Source organism: Rhododendron vialii, chromosome 1a (genome assembly GCF_030253575.1).
Source record: "Rhododendron vialii isolate Sample 1 chromosome 1a, ASM3025357v1".
Lineage (NCBI taxonomy): Eukaryota > Viridiplantae > Streptophyta > Magnoliopsida > Ericales > Ericaceae > Rhododendron > Rhododendron vialii.
The window spans coordinates 29,215,474-29,231,886 of NC_080557.1; the positions used below are offsets into that span (position 1 = coordinate 29,215,474).

Consider the following 16,413-nt stretch of genomic DNA (forward strand, 5'->3'; position numbering starts at 1 on the left):
GCAGCTCTCAACCCTAAAGAAATCTAGCTATTAGTTTTCAACGCAGATGGAACTGAGCATCTTTATGCCTAATATGTCTGGTTATTCCTCAGCTGTAACCTATAACTTACATTTCAGCTTTAACTTTCTGCACTTAGTGTCAACTGTTGAAACTACTGCATTATGGCTCATATAGACTCTCAGCATGTATATGGCTACTATATTTGGTCCAGTAACAACTTATGTATCTCTATAACATATATCTAGGCTTGAGGATCGCTATGTTTTGTTTTAATTCCACTTAATATGTGTGAAGCGATTCGTATTCTGACTAATCATTTCTTGAATTCTCATACATTCACATGCATTTCAACTTCCAAAGAAACAAATCCCCACTATCAACCCTCATACATTTTAAACTCCCATTGAGCTTCACACGAACAAAAGCTTCCCTAGATAACCAATAACAAAAAAAACACCCATCTCAGCCCCAAAACATAACAAAAAACATAAAATCTTATGCAACGGGCACAAAAAAAAACCTCTTCAATGGGCATGATTCTCGTGCCTTGCACGAGGCAGAACCTAGTAACTTAAAAAAAATAAAAAAGTTCCATCACCACCATTAGTAATTAATTAACCACCCTACAATTTGTATCTCTCCTTTCTTTCTCCACCCCGATTGATCAACACCAATACAACGAACCCCAAATCATTAATGACCACTTTCCTAATGCGATCACCAAATCCATCATGATCACGAATATCGGGGATTGGAGGTTGATTTTGGTGTCGATTTGGGAATGGAAGCTGAAGAAGGAAAAATTAGAAAATTAGGGCAATCAAATTCGATAGTGGGAATCACCATGAGTTAATCTGTCAAGTAATTAACCTCCTCCGTTTTCTTTTTTGGATAAAAAAAATTCATTTATTCAATAGATAGGAAGAAACAAACAAAAAAGACATCCTAAACAAAGACAACTAACAGACGATAAGGTGAAAAAAGAAGCAAAGTGCTACTAAGGTGATATCCTGCCATGCTTCACTCTCTTCACTCCCAAATTGGCAAGATCGAAAGTGCTAAAATTCAATTCGCCTTGCGTGGTGTAAATAAGCAATGACAACTCAGAGTTTTTTGTTTGATGGGATAAAATGAAATTTTCTAAGAATAACCAATCAAATTAGAAAATTTTCAACAATTTGAAAATATGTACTCTCTCCGTCCCTTTTTAAGTGTCCTGCTTCGTAATTCCAACTTATTAAAAAAACATCATCATTATACCTTTCACATCAACTTTTTCCTCCACTTTCCCTACTTACCCATCATCATTACACTTTTACTCACTTACTTTTCAAAAAGAAATCTACTTTTAGAGATAAAATAGACAATGCACCAACTTTTACCCACTAACTTTACAAAATGGACACTTATTAAGGGACAGCCCAAAATAGAATACCGGACTATAAAAAAGGGACGGAGGGAGTAATATTTTTTGTTGTGGGGGATCACCAATGTCAATAAGTACTCCTTCCCCCCATATTAATAAGTACTAGTGATTACCCGTGCCTAAAGGCACGGCACAATACGCCAATAATAAAAAAAAGACACGACACAACTTTAAAAAAAAAACCCAAATGAAAAAAAAAATAGTGAAAAAAAACCCAAATGAAAAATTCTCCTTCCCTTCTAGTAATCTTAAAAAAATTATCCTTCCCTTCTAGTAATCTTAAAAAACCCAAATGAAAAAAAAAAACCCAAATGAAAAAAAAAAAACCCAAATGAAAAAAACAAAAATAGTGAAAAAAAACCCAAATGAAAAATTCTCCTTCCCTTCTAGACAACTTAAAAAAATTCTCCTTCCCTTCTAGTAATCTTAAAAACCCCAAATGAAAAATTTTATAATTAATTTTTTAAAATTCTCTTCAAATAGACAAATGGTAAAAATTGAACTAATTTCTTCTAAGAATAGTTTCACAACAAATAATACCACACTCGTTGAAAAAGTAGGAGCACATACCCAAATGAAATTTGTAATTAACTTATGCACAACCATTTGTTAACAGCTATCACGATCAACCAATACTTATATCACACCCGTATCTAATATAGTTCAACCAACAACTAATCAAAAAAAAAAATGAATAGTTTTAAAACTCCACTTCCCGTAAGTTAATGAATGCTATTTTTTTTTTTACATTGAAAATAATTCTTGCAACGGAATGCCACAACTTGAGTTTTTTCCCCCTTCAAATCAAATGAATGCTACAGGCCTATAACTGAGACAAATTATCAAGCACTACTACTTTCAATCATGCGTCCAAGAAATAGGTGAAACAACTTGTTACCAAAAAAAAAAAATTAAGTTTATTCTTTTGTATGAGTAAAGTTTTTATAATATTTTTCTATTGTTACCTCAGTTGATAGAAGAAAGAAATTAAATAGAGTTTTCTAACAGATGAGTGGACAATGCACAACATCCCAATAATAGAGTTAAAGATTGACGATAGGGAAAAGAAAACGTTTTGATAATAAAAGGCTCATTGCCAAATAAAGAAAAAAATATATGTTTGTCCCTATAAATGACAACATTGCCAAAGAAGTAAGGAAAGAGGGAGGGAGAGGATAAATTTATTAAAGAAGTTGATTGGATGGCTATAACCTATTGAAAATTTGATCTGACGGCTGGAGAGCTACTCTTATTTGTATGTGTACATAAAAACCGCTCTGTTTTGTAATATAGATTATTATTATTAAAGTATGACATTAATTAGAATCAAAAATAGAGCACGGTAGTGCAAAGGTTTTGTTTTAATTTATTTTTTTACACGAACTAAAGATCTTAACTAATTTTTTTAATTAGTGAAAAAATTGTAAAAGAATTCACCAAAGTGGTTTGATTATGCATCCGATCATTATAACATAAATGAACAATTAGTACAATGAGTATAGTGGATCGTGGTGTGTTAATTGGGTTTTGTGGCATTGGTTCATGAATCGATGCACAGAGAAACGATTATAAAGAGAAAGAGAGAATCAGAGTTAGGTCCCGTTCCAGAACACCTTCTTAAACAATAAGTACTTATTTCACATTTTCAAACTCAAAAATAACGTAAATGAAAAATAACTTTTCAATTTTTTTTGCACCGTATTAAAGATCTCAATGAGATCTATCAAACAAGATCCATAATGATAGGAAAATTATTTGCATAAACACATGATTTTTGAGCTTGAAATTGCCTTCTTAAAAAATAAGTACTTATTTATCGTTCCGGAACGATAAATAAGTACTTATTTAGAGGAAGGGCAATATGGCAATGGATTGTGGTGGTAGTCGTGGTTTTGGGTGGCAGCGATTGTGGGTGACAATTAGGAAAATTTGTTTCGTGTCCAAAAAACATTTGGTGAGTTAATTGAGGATAATTATGTCATTTTTTTAAATAAGTGTACTTCTTTTTTGAATTAAATGTAATGTATTATGAGAGAATGACATGTCTCGTAAAGCAGACCAATCATACGTGCCATGCCCAGCAGATGGAGTTCACGACTATCACTGGTCCCGGTCTTAATCGAGCGAAAAATAAATACTTAAAAAATAAGAACCTTAGCAGAACGGGGCCTAAGAGCATCCGCAATGGAAATAATCAAAATCGATAACCAAAATGTGCCACGTCAGCATTTGATTATCCATTTAGTTCATAATCAAACTTAACAAACTTGACTCCACATTGGTTATTTTTGTATCCCTATAAAAAAAAACCCCCCACAATACGCTATGCACCTATGTCCAATTGCAAACGAGTTTCAATCACGCAACCGACCACACCAAATTATTTGTCTCGATGAGACGATTCTAATGTGAGGTGTTTTTTAATTTTTTAGTTTTGAATTTGGTTATTGAGTTTGGTTATTGAGTTTTGGTTATTGGTAAAAGTTGTTAAGTTTGGTTATGGAATGAGTGGAATTTGATCATTTGCTAAAAGACTTGTAAATTTGCTTATTACAATGTGAGGTATTTTTTTAGCATTATTGTTAAATTTGCTTATCCATACTAATTTGCTTATCCATACTAATTTGTTTATTACAATGTGAATGCTCTAACACTGTTTGGAAAAATAAAACATGAAGCTTGTTGGCGTACTTGTTGGCAGTATTGAAGAAAACTTCACAGGCATGTTTTCCTTTTCGAGATCTACAATACGGATGATTCGAATCATTATTGTGGAACTGATATATGTCGACACAATAAGAATTTAAACTTTAAAAGGGGTATGAAGAGTGAACTAATTAAGGAGAAGCGAAATATAAGTCTAGAACCACACACAGAATCATTCACCATTCCACACACGCGTGATTTTTTTTTTTTATGCAAATATGCCTACATTCCCAGCAATGTTCCAGTTACCATTGAGATCACCATAAACTATTTAAGTCCATCTTGTTGGACTTTCAGTACCATAATAGTGATCATTAAAGAGCCCAAAATATTTCCTGAATGTTGTTTGTCTCAAAATATGGTGGGATGAGATATATGTACGTATACGGTATACCTGCATAGCATATCTTCAAAACCAGAGGCCACATCTTTGTCACCCTTTATTTGAGTAAAACACAATTGAGTATTTCTTCGAGTCAATGGTGTTACTTAAATTGCGAGATCCAATACTTTAAAAAAAAAAAAAAGTGAAGGGCTAGATATGCTCTTAGTCTACACATAATCGAATTGGCCCAAAATACATCTCATGTTCCAGAACCGAAACCATCCTACTAGTACCAGGTATCAAGACTGAGAAATCTGGTAAAAATCCAGGAAAAATATACAGTACAACTCTACGCCCAACGGAAGTCCTTCCCTCACTTCCCCACCAAGAATTCTGTCCAACCAAACAGGTTTGTAAAGCTGATTTCTTGGGGGACCTTCCATAAGGGCCAAGATAACACACAAAAATACAAGTACCACATTCTGTCGAGGATAATTAAAAGAAAGTACCATATTCTGTCAAAGCATAACTAGTAAAAGATTGCCAGCAATATTAGAGTTCAGAAAATGAATCCAAAAAGTGGCTTCAATTCCATACAAGAGCCTATTCACTTCCAAAATTCCATTTTCAATACAGCAACAAGATGAAAAAGGAGACCCTTTCTCTCTAGCAATCTAATTCCAATTTCCCCTTACCAGTATCAGAGCACAATTAGACCCATGAAGTTGAAAAAGCCTAGTGCTAGCACCTAGACATTTCCTTTAAACTGCGCTTGGATTGTGGATTTGTGGAAGGATTGCCAAGGGAAAGGAAAATAACAGCAAAACCAAGGAGATAAACTGACACTTTTACTTCGTTATGCTTAATTTTATTTCCCTCGGCAATCCTCATAAATCCATTATCCAAACATAACATAAATGCTTTTCTGAAGCCAAAGGTAAAGAAGGTTTAGCTCCCACACAAGAAGGAGAGTCTATGGAAAGCTTTAGAATTTCTCAGTGCTTGATAGTAAGCTCAGCCCTGAGATGGAGAATGCCATTGATGAAGTAAAGACTATCTTCAGCCATGAATGAAGTCCACGGTATAGCAAACAAGTTACGGTACCCAACAGCTTTCCCACCGGTGAAAGTGTAATTGCCTTTGTATTTGCTCAAATACTCCTCCGTCGGCTTCGACCTAGCTGCAAACTCATAGTCAACGGCAAAACTAACAGACCCCTTTTCCTGCATCCCGAGAAACAACCCAAAACAGTGGAAAGATGTCTGCTGGTCCACATTGCAATGCGCCGAAAGGAAAAACCCTTGTCCACCCAAGTGGAATGCTTGGGAGTAGACCCGTCCACATGGGAACAAATTCGCACACTCCTCTCGCTTCAGGTCGAGGTAAACCACACACTGTTGTCGTGGGAGTTCGAACTCAATCACCTTAATGGGCCGGTACTTGTAGGCCCGTTCGATGAAACGCTTATTTGTGGGGGTAGAATCTTCTGCAGCGAGGGCCCGCTGTCGGTGTGGGGCCTCTGCCTTGAAAAATAGAGACTCTAGGACAACCTTGGACGAGAGCTCGTGGTCGAAATCGGTGCACGTTAAGACCTTCTTGAGTTTTCGGCAAGTCATGTAAGGGAAGCGGATGTAGCGACCGAGGCGGGAGCCCAGGATTTCTCGACGCTCCTCCAGTTTTGGGTAGTGGACCCGGGCCCACTTCAAAACGAAGTCGTATACTGTGTCTTCTGATGCCACCTGGAGATCATCGCTAGATAAAATCGCCTCGATCCCAGCAAGAGGCAATGCCATAACTTCATCTTGGAACCTGGGCCAAAGGTGCAAAAAGTAAAAAGATGCGTCTCAAAAAAAAATTTAGCCAAGCACTGCTTATAAATGAAGAACATTTCAAATTTATTCGAACTAATGAATTCCAATACAAACTTTATCTACTACCCATGTGGAACAGGTATTGAATTCCTTAAAAGATGACACAGGACGTTCACGCAGAAGCTTTACGAAGTTTCTCTTCTGAGCGACACTCGTCTCTGAGTTATCTCAAAGTACAAGATCCAATGAGTCAATGACAGCATCTCAATATTTTTGGGTTTTTTTTTTGCTGGCATGTATTCAAAATGCATCAATTCATCAAATAAAAATACGAGCGAATCAATTTGTTTTGCATGAGAAGCAATCATGCAAGTATATATCGGTGTGTCACCCATGTATGTCGTGAGGAGAACAAACCAAACGAAAACTAGTATCACAATCGGTTGGCCAGCTTTCTAAACCCTTTTTTTTTTTCCATTTTGCTTTGTCAAAAACGCATTATGCTAGTTAAATTAACTAACTGCATATCTCTTTTTATGAGAACATCCTACGTCGATTTAGGTCTTCCCCTCCCGTAGCACTTCCAATAAGAAAAAATATCATTGCTTTTCCTTGCTTCTAGAGAAGGAGAATATAAACTTCCGAAATGATGTTCTCCTATTACATCCAACAACATAGAAATACTAATACTTCAATGTTTAAGACGAAATAGCACAATAGAGATAAAAAAAATAAAAACAGTTTGTCCAAGGAAAAATCAGTACAGAAGTTCAGAAGGGAAAAGAGATTAGGAATTTCAAAGCGGGAGAAAAGAGGCTTACTTGGTTATATCTTTGTAACGGGCAGCAAGGAACTGCTTTGCTGCATCTGTCAACGGTTGAACCGCTTCAGCCATTAAGACACCCGAAGGAAGTTCAAGATAAAGCAATGCAGACTCAGGTGTCATGGGCAAATTGCGCAACAGTCGGCTGCAATACCTCATGCATGAAGCAACCTCAAACTTGTCTGCAGCCATCAGCACATCCAACAAAGCAGGAGCAGTAGTTGTAGATAAGGTGTTGCTATACATAAAATTCAGGAGCTCCATGAGGGCAGCTTCCTCTGTTCCACACAGGGAAAAAGTGGCAGTTATTTAAGGTAGCACAAATTTAACAGTGTCTCTACTATTCTCGCAAATTACATAAACAAGAGGAATTTTTCTGGGGGAACTAGCACGACCTGAAACATAGTGTTTGGCTGTGGCATTCGCTTAATGGTGTGATTTTAGTACATGTACTTGTACTCGTAACACAACAAAGAAAGGCAATCATAAAATTTCATGCTTGAAACTGAGAAAGAGTGTGACAAACTAGAGAGTACCATTTCAGAAACTAGGACTACTAAAGAAAGAAAGATATGCTTGAAATTAAACCATACCAGAGGCATTGACCCGTAAGGTTACATGCCGCTGCTCTGATTCCCTCATCCCATTTGAGAAGAGCTACATACAAGGCAGAAAAAAAGTGGATACAGACATCACTCAGCATATAGACTATATCAGATAAAGAAAGAAAAGAAACAATGGATAAGTAATTTTCCTTACTTTATAGAAAAATGGACTTTTAGCTGCTAATATTGGAGAGCTGATGTGTAAAGTTTTAACTCTCAGAACAGAACCATCCATGCTCCAGTTTGAGTCATTACTATTGGCACCTTCATCTCCTACAAAAGACACAACACGAAGAGTTACACTTACGGATCCACTGGTTATTGCAATATCAAAATTTTCTCCTAATCTGATCCACAGGAAAGTTACATAAATTCCATTCCACAGCAATGTGACATTAATGCAGCACCTTCCGACTAAAATGGTGCCGGTACACCACTTTCTTACAATACCAGCCTTCTTCAGCTGGTACCTTTTCATGTTATGAACTATCTTGGCAGCCAACTACAGGTTAGGCCTTGTTTCAGACATCACAGACACAATGCATATAACCTCTACATCTCTTCATTTATAATTTGGAAGGCCTCGACTCTCTGATGGCCTCGTTTTACCTTTACTTTGTTCTATTTTAGATCCTTCAGTCTAAACATGAAAATCAGCCTTTCTACGGGCCAACCTTATATGACACTTTCACTGAAGTTTGGACATATGAAACCTAGCTGGCCCAGAAGAAGAGTTGCCATTGGGAGTTACTTTTTTTTTTTTGGATAAGTAAATTGGGAGTTACTTGAATAGATCGTTCCACTTTGTCTCCATATACGCCCGATCATTTCTTTGCAACGAGCTTGTTTTTGTGCGCGGAACACGTCTGTTCCTGTACTACGGTTGAAATGGTACGAGAATGCACCAATGGCAGCCCCAAGGCTGTTGATATTTCCAGCACTGCTCTCTAATTTGTTTGAAGTTCTCTTCCTTCCCTCGTTTCTTCCCTCTTGTTCTTCTTCCCTCTCGGCTCTGATGCTTTGAGTTGTTTACCCGATGCCTTATGCCCAAAAACACTGCTTGGCCCCTTAATCCACCCTAGTGGACGAGATTGGTCAAATGTGTCATCATTTGGAATACCTCAAAATTTGGCAACCCATCTTGAATGAGTCTCGAGGGCTCAGGCAAGAGACAGATATTTGCGATTGGGAATTATGTGAAGTTCTCCATCCTTTCCAGAAAAGGTTTGTCTCTTCTTGAGCGTACTCTAAATGATGACACACTTGACCAATCACATCCACTAGAATGTATTAAGGGGGCCAAGCAATGTTTTTGGGCATAAGGCATTGGGTAAACAACTCGTAGCATCTTGGAAAGAGAGACGACATGATGGAACCAGAGGCAAGAAGGAAGAAAAGATGGAGAAGTGAGGGAAGAAAGAAATGAAGGAACGAGAAAAGAAAGAGAGATGGGGCAACACTTCACACAAATTAGAGAGTAGTGCTGCAAATATCAAAAGCCTTAGGGCTGGCATTGGTGCATTCTCATACCACTCCAACCGTCGTACAAGAATAAACGTGCTCCATGCACAAAAACAAGCTCATAGCAAACTGGATCTTACAGAGCCTACTCATGTACAACAAAATTCGGATTTGATCACAGAAAAGATTCTCTTCAAGTGAACCAGCCTATCCTTTAGGCTGGCACTTCCACGGTGATTGGAACAATGACACATTTGATTGTTAATTCCAATGTGGCAGATAGATAAAGGTATCTATCTGCGCGGACTAATCTATCGTTCAAGTCCTAATCTAAAAATGAAATTAAGAAAAACTTTTTTAAATAACCTAGCCACTACCATTTTTTCTCCAAAGCTTCAAAATTTGAAATTACTATTCTATTCATAATTGAAGATGGCTCGTGGACCAAAACATGAAAGGATTGAAATCCCGTGAAATTGGCATGAGGTCCTGAGTTATCAAGCAACGAAAAGAAAAAACAAGAGCAAAATGCAACTTGACTTAAAGAAGTTCAACCACCTGAAGGCGATTCTTCAATCATCGCAACTGCTTCTTCATCTTCATTGTCACAGCCCAGCCCATCATCAGTATCAGGCTGGTTACAACTCAAAATCTGCTCCTCAGCACATCCAGCAGTATCCACAGCTGCAAACAATTGCTCACATTAATGATATTACCCAAGGATGGCAAAAGCAACGTTTAGCGAAGAATATTTTTTAATATGGCTCCCACAAGGGAAGAATCCATCCAAGAGAGAGTCCTCTCAATCACATTAAGGAATCTGAGATCCCATCCAACATAAGATACTGCAACCATCCATCAGGTCTCCAAGCAATGATTGCTCAACTTTATCAACTGTAATTGGCATTAGATTTCACTTCCCAATAATTTGTAGGGTCCAAACATGTAAAGAATTACCATAATAGAACATATTTTCCCATGTTAAAGATAAGAGAGAGAGAGAGAGAGAGAGAGAGAGAGAGAGAGGATTTGAATTCTTCTTTCACTTTACAAGAGTTTGCACCTTGAGTTCATTTCACTATGTTGATACAAATACTATGCACAACAGCCTGTTAACCCCCACGCTAGTGGCAATTGGACTCTAGACCAAGGAAAAACAACATGTGGACCAATGACGGGAAAACAATAAGGAAGAAAGCAAATAGAAAAAATCTTCACAAGTGGGGTTTCAACTCTCACTTGAAGCAATCCTTTTGTAGGAATAATATGTATGGCTATCTGAATTATTTTAAACATGCAACTCATAGCATTTAATATTTCTAAAGTAGGCAATCTGTTACCAACTACAGCATCACTTCTTCCAATAACTTGGGAGAGGTTATCATGTACATCTTACCTTCAAAGAAACGAAAGAGGGATGAAAATATCCCAAACTAGAATACCAAAACAAGGATGAACAGAATCAACTTGATGAGAGCAGGAGTGTGAATTGACAAAAACCATGAGAGCAGAGCTCCTCAAGAGCGTGCATGAAAAAATTATGATTCACATATGTTTGCCTTGACTCAATGCATAAAGAAAAAGATAACGTAGGTACTAATGGTAGTCATATTTGTTGAACATGGGCTAAGTGTTGCTGAGAACACATTACTGACTCCTATATCATGTATAATAAGCAGCAATTGGTAAATCAGTCTAGCGGCATAATGGAATAATGAATTTCCGCAGGATTATGCATGACAGTTATGAGATGACTCATTGCGTCCGTTCCATCACATAGCTTCGAGAAGATGCCATTTAAATCTTACCCTTGAAAGAATCAAAAGAAATCAACACTTAAAATTTGCAGGAAAATACTCTTAACCAGAAGTCCAAAACAGAGACGCATTGAAATCCAATTAATGAGATCTCCTAATCTAAGTGACATAAAGCAGGTGGGAGTGTCAATAGTAAAAAATCAATACAGAGGGAGTCGGAGTGCATGCACCGCCATATTTTAATAGACATAGGTCTTCATTGATCCTTTGCTTTAAAAGAAAAGAACGTAATAGGTAAGAATAGTAGTTGCTTTTTTTACCATCGTCTTTGTGTTGCAGAGAGAACTGGTAGTGAGCAATAATATATTATGTACTACATGTACCAAGTTTTCAGGTAGTCTAGAATCACAAAGGCTTGCCTCATACGTGACGTGTTTTTAACTCTTAGAGGCCCATTGATGTATAACATTCTTTCCACAAGAGTGCATGCGACAGTTATGGGATGATTTGCGACATCTGATTCCTTCACTAGACGTAAAGTAACCCATTGACCGAGAAGAGAGTTGTTTATGAGTCATGCATCCAATTTCTTTTTGAATTGACATACGTGGATACACGCTAGATTGGAATCCACGAAGCCACCCAGGCGAATTGTGCAAATTCTCCCATTCTTGATTGAAGTAATCAACAAACCATAAGGGGACTGATTCCAAAATCATTCTTCTCCCACAACTGGGTAAGGGCAAGGGCCAAGTTGGATCACTTGACCCCGCTCAATTATCTAAAATTTGTGTCATTGTGATAGGCCTAAAACTTAATTTCTCAGTTTGACCCACTAAACTAGAAATATTGCCCCAAGTATTTCACCAAAATAAAAGAAAAACCTTTCATGTACATTGTGAAAAAATATAGCCCAATTGGATGCGGATCAATGGATAAGGAGAGACTGCTGGGGTACACAACGGAAAAGACATCTTTAATTGTACCAAATGATTCTTACATGTATGACTTTTACAATACGAAAAGTCATCAAGGGCTTTTATAACTTATATATATAAATTTGTCTCCTACCAAAGAATATGTAAGATTCTGTATTTGTAACGTTCAAAGCATAATTTTCCTCAACAAATGTCGGCGGAAGTAAACTACCCTAGAGTGCTACCCAGCGAACTTGCCCGCTTTTTCCCCGATGAAGGCATTGGAAGTGATCCTGGAAAAAAGGTCAATACCTGCAGTGGAATGAGAAAACCCCATGGAACCAGCCAGAACTCCCAGCCGACGACCAGTTACCCCTTTCAAGCTCAGCTTTAGAAATATCCAGTACGTTCATCTACCCGTGACTATTAATTTAGTGGTTTCTAAAACTGGATAACTCACACTAAGGGTTACGAAAAGTTTAATTATGCTCGACCTTGTTTGCTTTCTGTTTAAGGCATCAGTTATGTTATGCAGGCACTTGTTTCGAAAAACGACAACACTCATCATTTGCATATTTGATTCAATTTGACAATACCTATTGAAATAGTTTTCCAATAACTCCGAAAAATCCTCTTAATACTTGCCCAAAAAATTGTTCTTTGTCAAAAATTCAAGAAACAATTCCAAAAAACAATAAACCAAACAAGCTCCTAAAATATTTTCTATACGAAAACAACCGAACATTAAAAATACACCCTCACCCCAACACGAACTTAATGAACAAACGTAACTAACAGCCTTCAGATTCAGGCAAATTCTTACAAACCTGGGTGATCCTTTCATAGATGATGTGAACAACCACAGCTACGCACCTAATACATACTCCAATACACAATTTTCGCAGCAACAAAACCGATTTATACACGTAGAAATACAGAAAAGTACACAAATTCCACCCACAAAAAGATACACTGACAACACCACACTAAATCGTCATTTTCCATTTCAAGTTTGATCTGAGAAAACAATACACAAAACACATCCACATGGCCGAAAAACACATAAAAACATGGGAATTCACTATTCAGAGCCTTCAGATTCTAGCAAATTTCTCAATACCTCAACAATCCTTATATGATCGTGAACAAGCACAGATATAAACGGATAATATACGCATAAATACACACACACACACACACACATATATATATAGAGAGAGAGAGAGTATATATAATAAGACGCGGTGATTACCGTTATCTTTCTTGACATCTTCTCTCCTGCGCTTGCGATGCCTGGCCCAATCGGCGAGGCTGTGGCACGCCTCGCCGTCGGACCGGGTCTCCGGCGAATCGGCCATGATCTCGATCCGGAGAACCCGGTCCGAGAAGTTGCTGTCGTTAAAGGCGAAGCCAAAATCTCCGTCGCGAGTACTGCTGTTCGGCATGTAATCGGAGTCCATCCCCGTGCTCGGATCGAACAGGTCCAAATTCTTCTCTTTCATTCTCTCTCTCCCTCTCTCTCTGGAACAAGATGAAGATGAAACGATGCCACCTGGCGTTAGAACTGGATATGAGAGGGAGAGGAGAGAGAGAAAGAGAGAGAGAGAGAGAGAGACAAGTGGCTGAAAGTTCTTTTCTTTACCACTTTTCGATGATTTCCATTTGACCGTTTTGGTTGATTTTTGTTAATCGCGAATTTCAAGGCTGGACCGCTGGAGCTGGCGACCCGTGTCTTGACTCACTGAGTCCTCGTTCCACTGAACCCGTTTTTGTTAAGATTCTAATTTTTTTAATTACTTATTTTTTATTTTAGCCTATTAGGTGATTTTCATTTTCATTAAATTCGTTTTGTTAAAATTCTTATTTTTTAAGTATTTATTTTTTATTTTATAATACATGTCATTTTCTTACAATACATCACTTTTAATTAAAAAAATAAGTACTTATTTTAGTTAACAGAACATAAAAGTTCCTATTTTTTGAATTAGAGGTGATGTAGTATGAGAGAATGACCGGTCTCGTAAAACAAAAAATAAATGCTTAAAAAATAAAAATCTTAACGGGACAGGGCCTCAAACTCTAGACATATATTATCTCGTGTTCAAAAATTCTTTGTGCCTTCAAATAAATTGTTTGAGAAAGAATTAATAGAGATGGACGAATAAATTGTTTGATAAAGAAATTAAATTTATCGAATGGCAATAACTTAGTGATCGGATTTTATTACTTTTGAAATCATAAATGGCAAGTCTGGTAGTATTAAAAATGCACTTCAAAGTAGCATTTTGTGTAGTTGCACGATTATTAATGTCCGATCAACTTTATTATTTTCAATGATGTTTTATGCAGGCATTTAAAAGTTTTGCTGTATTTAATTTTGTATCCCTACAAATTGTCTTTTCTGGCTTAACTATATGCAACTACAAATTGGAATATCTAATGTACCTCATGAAGAAATTTGTTAAATACTGTAATCCACAAATTCGGTGCCAAACAACGGGTATAAAGTCTATATATATATAGGTATAAAGGTCACTTTTTTAGAGGTTGGAAAATAAGAAAATCCACCAGAAGGTCAACTATGATGAGGAGGAATCCGTATTGTATACTCTCTCTGTTTATTAGCCTCTCATTCTTTCCTATGTCGGTTAATCTACTTTTCCTCAACCAATTATTGGGTGGCTACTACAAATCATGGAATTTATTTATGCCTTCAAATAATGTGTATTTTAAAAAAAGGAACTTAAAGCCAAATGAAAATGGGAAGAAAAGAAAAAAACGAAAACATATTTTCATTCTTCCTCCACAATTTTGTAAAACTCTTTAGGATTCTACCCGCAGTAGAATAAGCGAATATGAATAATCAAAACATGTCGCATCAAATTTTGATTATCTATTTAGAGGTTGCTAAAGTTAGCAGTCTCAAATCCCATATTTGTTATTTTTTGCCCATAATCAAAACTAATGGGCCCCCCAATTTTTTTCCCTTCATTTCACCCATATTTTTTGAAAAAAAGGTTTTTGAAAAAATATTTTTTGAAGAAAAAAAAACAATTGTATAAAAAAAGTTTTCAAGAAAAAAAAACCAGTAGTTTTGTAAAAAAAAAAAAAAATTTTCGAAACAAAAAATAGTTTTTCAAAAACACACACTTTGTTCACTTAAATATTGTAAATACAGTTTTGAGAAACTTTGAAAGAACGGTATTTACGCAAATAGTTTTGAAAATTTAAAAACTATAAATATAATTTTTTTAAAACAGATTTTGTGTGAAAAATAGTTTTGAAATCTCAAAAACTGTTTACCAAAAATAGTTTTGTGTAAAAGAGTTATGAAAACAGTTTTGAAATTTCAAAAACAGTTTTTTTTAAAACACACACTTTATTTACTTACAATTTTTAGAATTTTCAAAAAAAATAGTTTTTTTGTAAAAAAAAATTCTGAAAAAAACAGGAAAAAAAATCTGAAAATACAATTTTTTTTAAATTATTTTTTGAAAACATTGTTGAGAGAGAGAAAAAAAAAAGGGAAGAGAGAGAAGGTTTTTGTGTAATAACGGTGTACTTAATTGAGATAGAGAAAATTTGGTTATTAGCAAAAGGTTACTAGTTGCTAAAGATTGCTAAGTTTGGTTATTCCAATGTAAATACTTTTTTGAGCAAATATTATTAACCTTAGCAACATTTTGGTTTTTATTATTCCACTGTGGATGCTCTTATTCGGGAATATTCTAAAACCATTGACATTCATATGACTCCAATGGCGTAGACAGGAATTAACGATAGTGGGGGCACTTTTTAAACACACTTCAACCAAAAAAAAATCATAATTAGCAACACCAAAATAAAAAAAGAATGCTTGTGCTAAAAATAATTTTAAAAAAAAAGCTAACACATTTACTAAGGAAGGTAGTAATTTCATAAACTATCAAAATAAATCAATTGTTTGAATTGTCTCAATGGACCAAGTCTAATAGCAGTTAGATACACAATAACTAAAATGTTAATATTTAGCAATCTTGATCCAATAAGAAAAAATGTGCTTTTCTTTTCAAATTTTATGCTAAAACCTCTAATTTCGTCACGTGTTGTAAATTCTATCGACAAAGACAAGATTACTTTCAAAATAGTGAATAATTAATGAAGTATAATGCATATAACCCATGGTTTAGCCACTTACAAGTTTGGACATTATGTATTGAAGAGTTTCAAATGGTGAGTGGTGACTCTTTTTATTCATTAATATCAAACAACAAAATGTATTAAAGTAATTAAACAAAGAATAATTTAAGAAGCCAATTACAAGGAAAAAATACAAAATCTGGACAAAAAAAAAAAAAAAGAGTTTTCAGTGGGGGCGCGTGCCCCCGCTCGTCTTCAAGTGGCTCCGCCAACAAGTACTAGTATAAGAGCATGTACATCAGAGGAGGGAAAATACCTTTTTAGCTATCTTGGAGAGAAAAAAAAAAAATGGAGGCTGCACCGAATGAGGTAAATGGGGAGGTAAAATAGATTTATGAACCATGCCTCTCCACTTGTATTGTTTCTTTCTCTCTCCTCTCTTCTTTTCATCGTGAAATCCAA

The 16,413-nt window shown here is 36.0% G+C and overlaps 2 protein-coding genes across 2 annotated transcripts in view; both read right to left on the reverse strand.

The window, feature by feature from the left end:
* Positions 1 to 16,413, reverse strand: part of LOC131308144 (uncharacterized) — a 77,096-nt gene that overhangs the window by 57,038 nt on the left and 3,645 nt on the right. The window lies entirely within an intron of this gene.
* LOC131308113 (BTB/POZ domain-containing protein At2g46260-like) lies at positions 5,011 to 13,492 on the reverse strand. The gene is made up of 6 exons (XM_058334930.1): positions 13,085 to 13,492; positions 9,717 to 9,842; positions 7,852 to 7,970; positions 7,686 to 7,749; positions 7,091 to 7,370; positions 5,011 to 6,267 (listed from the first exon to the last, which is right to left on the reverse strand). The coding sequence occupies exons 1-6, from the start codon at positions 13,332 to 13,334 to the stop codon at positions 5,454 to 5,456; spliced, it is 1,653 nt and encodes a 550-aa protein (XP_058190913.1). The 5' UTR covers positions 13,335 to 13,492; the 3' UTR covers positions 5,011 to 5,453.